The sequence below is a fragment of the Diaphorina citri genome, unplaced genomic scaffold (genome assembly GCF_000475195.1).
Source record: "Diaphorina citri unplaced genomic scaffold, Diaci psyllid genome assembly version 1.1 scaffold19593, whole genome shotgun sequence".
NCBI classification, from domain to species: domain Eukaryota; kingdom Metazoa; phylum Arthropoda; class Insecta; order Hemiptera; family Psyllidae; genus Diaphorina; species Diaphorina citri.
The window spans coordinates 50,049-52,232 of record NW_007396946.1 but is presented as its reverse complement, the minus strand read 5'-3'; the positions used below and the strand labels follow the sequence as shown (position 1 = coordinate 52,232).

The 2,184-nt window shown below is 34.9% G+C and overlaps 1 protein-coding gene and 1 long non-coding RNA gene across 7 annotated transcripts in view; one reads left to right on the top strand and one right to left on the bottom strand.

Annotated features, from left to right (window-relative positions):
• The window catches only part of LOC103523326 (retrovirus-related Pol polyprotein from transposon 17.6), a 61,166-nt gene that overhangs the window by 18,857 nt on the left and 40,125 nt on the right, over positions 1–2,184 (bottom strand). The window contains exon 4 of one of the 6 annotated variants that reach the window (XM_026832937.1): positions 986–1,206. The exons of 3 other annotated variants lie outside the window; for them this stretch is intronic. In XM_026832937.1, coding sequence (XP_026688738.1) covers positions 997–1,206 — 210 coding nt within the window. In that variant the 3' untranslated portion in view covers positions 986–996. Of the gene's footprint in view, positions 1–323; positions 1,207–2,184 lie in introns of those variants that run through there. 2 more of the 6 variants (XM_026832935.1, XM_026832933.1) reach the window with 2 other exon arrangements.
• Positions 618–2,184, top strand: part of LOC113473216 — a 10,158-nt gene continuing 8,591 nt past the window's right edge. The window contains exon 1 of the long non-coding RNA XR_003395254.1: positions 618–694. This is a non-coding gene — a long non-coding RNA (uncharacterized LOC113473216). The remainder of the gene's footprint in view (positions 695–2,184) is intronic.

Here is a 2,184-nt window from a genome sequence, read left to right as displayed (position 1 = left end):
CGTCCGGTATCTATTGGTATTTGTCCATGAGAGTTTAGGTAGGCCACTTTCACTTTTTCAGGTTTTTCATCAAGCTCATGGGCAATGATGAAGTTGTTGAATTTCTTCTTGAATGATGTTATTTCCTTTAGACTGTACTCCTCGAATCTGAACTTAGGCATCTGCATTGTCGCCATTGTAAATTGCCCCTCTTTATACAGCACTGACACTTATCAAGTGAATTATTATTCTCGTCGCCACGTAATGTAATGATGGGTGTAATCCCGATGCTGTGGGGTCATTTGAGGTAGCTACTAGTGGAAGTGGAATAACGAACACATTGGTTTTGGTTTTACTTTAGGTACACTTAAAACACACATTTTATTACACGAGAAGCTTCTACATTTTACTTACAAGTTATTTACAGGACGTCCCTTTAGGCCTATGATCTGAACCCGAGTGAATGAAATCCAAAATGGCTGGTGACGCCACTCCAAGAAGTTCCACGTCACCCAGATTGGCCAACACGTCAACATGACAACAGGTTGACCAACCTGTGAGACACACAACATCTTCCCCTTCCAGGGATGGGGCAAAGTACCCATTATTAGGGACCAGAAATAAAACCTATTAGAATTATTTGCCTAAGGCACAAAAGTATGTCACAATGGATAGGTCCTAGGTATTAAATCAGAATGTCACAAAATATTCACAGGTCACAATATTAAACAGAAGTATGTTACAAGTTATTGAATCATCAAATGGCTAAGATATCTTAAATCTAGGAGAGAAATATAAGTTTGTACATTTTAGTTACATAATATTAATTATTAGCAAGTACCTTTCTAGCAGGATTCTCTTATAATACAAATGGTTTACCTAGGTCCTAGTAGTTCACTAATAGTGAGAACGTCATAAAATGAAGGTAATTATTCACCATGTCAACATAAACAAATAAATAAAATACAATAATTGAATGTCCTATACTAATCACAAGACAGTGTGAATTTACAAAGTTTAACATTTAAATCTAGCTGGTCGGATAATTGGCCGCCCAGATTTTGACCGTTTGATGTACGAGTGATCATCATGTACACTCCTATCCAAATTATCCCTTTCACTAGAGCTATTTTCCTCCTCAGATTCATGTAAGTTGTTATCCAAATTATTATCCCTTTCACTTGAGGTATTTTCATCCTCAGATTCATGTGTAGATTCAACCATTGCCTCATTCAGAGTTCGAATAAAGCTTTCATCTGAGTCATTTAATGAAGAACTAGTTTCTAATACATTTTCTAAATTTAAGTTATTACTATTATTTGACATTGTCATGATGAGACCAGCACTACTATTAATTTCAAGGAAATCGTCAAAGTTATCCTCAAAATTATCTTGAACCTCATTCTCTTGGAATGTTATAGGAGTATGTTTGAGATGAAAGGTGTTCCTTCTAACCTTACTACCCCTTTCAGTGTTGACCCAATAAGACCTTGGATATTCAGTGGATTTTATGATTTTACCTTTGATCCACCTGTTTCCTTCCCTTACTAATACATTTTCACCTGAGTAGAATGGCTTTTCTTCTCTGGTTTTTCTATCATAATAATATTTGTTATTTATTTGAGCTTCTTTCATTTTAGATTTCAAATTTTTATGGACATTTTCTAAATTTTTGATAGGATTTAATTTCTCATTATTAATACATATCTTAGTTCTTATTAATCTTCCCATTAAAATTTCTGATGGTGAAAAACCAAGAGCAGGGATTTTGGTTGCTCTATATTCTGTAAGAAGATCTCTATAATCAGTTTGAGATGTGTCTGACTTGTGTCTGACTTTCTTTAGGATATTTTTACAGATTTGGACAGCTCTTTCTTTCGCCTAAGACCATTACTATTTGGGTATAATGGGAAACCTAATAACCACTTAATATTATATTGTTTACAAATATTTTGATTCCATTAGAATTGAAAATGACCCCATTTGTCCTTGACATCTATGCGCAGTATTGGGTATTCAAGATGGAAATAGGGTTTTTAACTTGTCTAGTGGATTTCAGAGCACTTGCTCCCCTTAGATTGATTGATGAATATTGAGCTTCCTATGCCATCTCTGCTATAAGCGTCAACCTACCCACAAGGTACTCTCTTTTGACTTGTGGGTCATAATCTTCTACACAACCCTCTCCTCAAATGGAAAAATTAA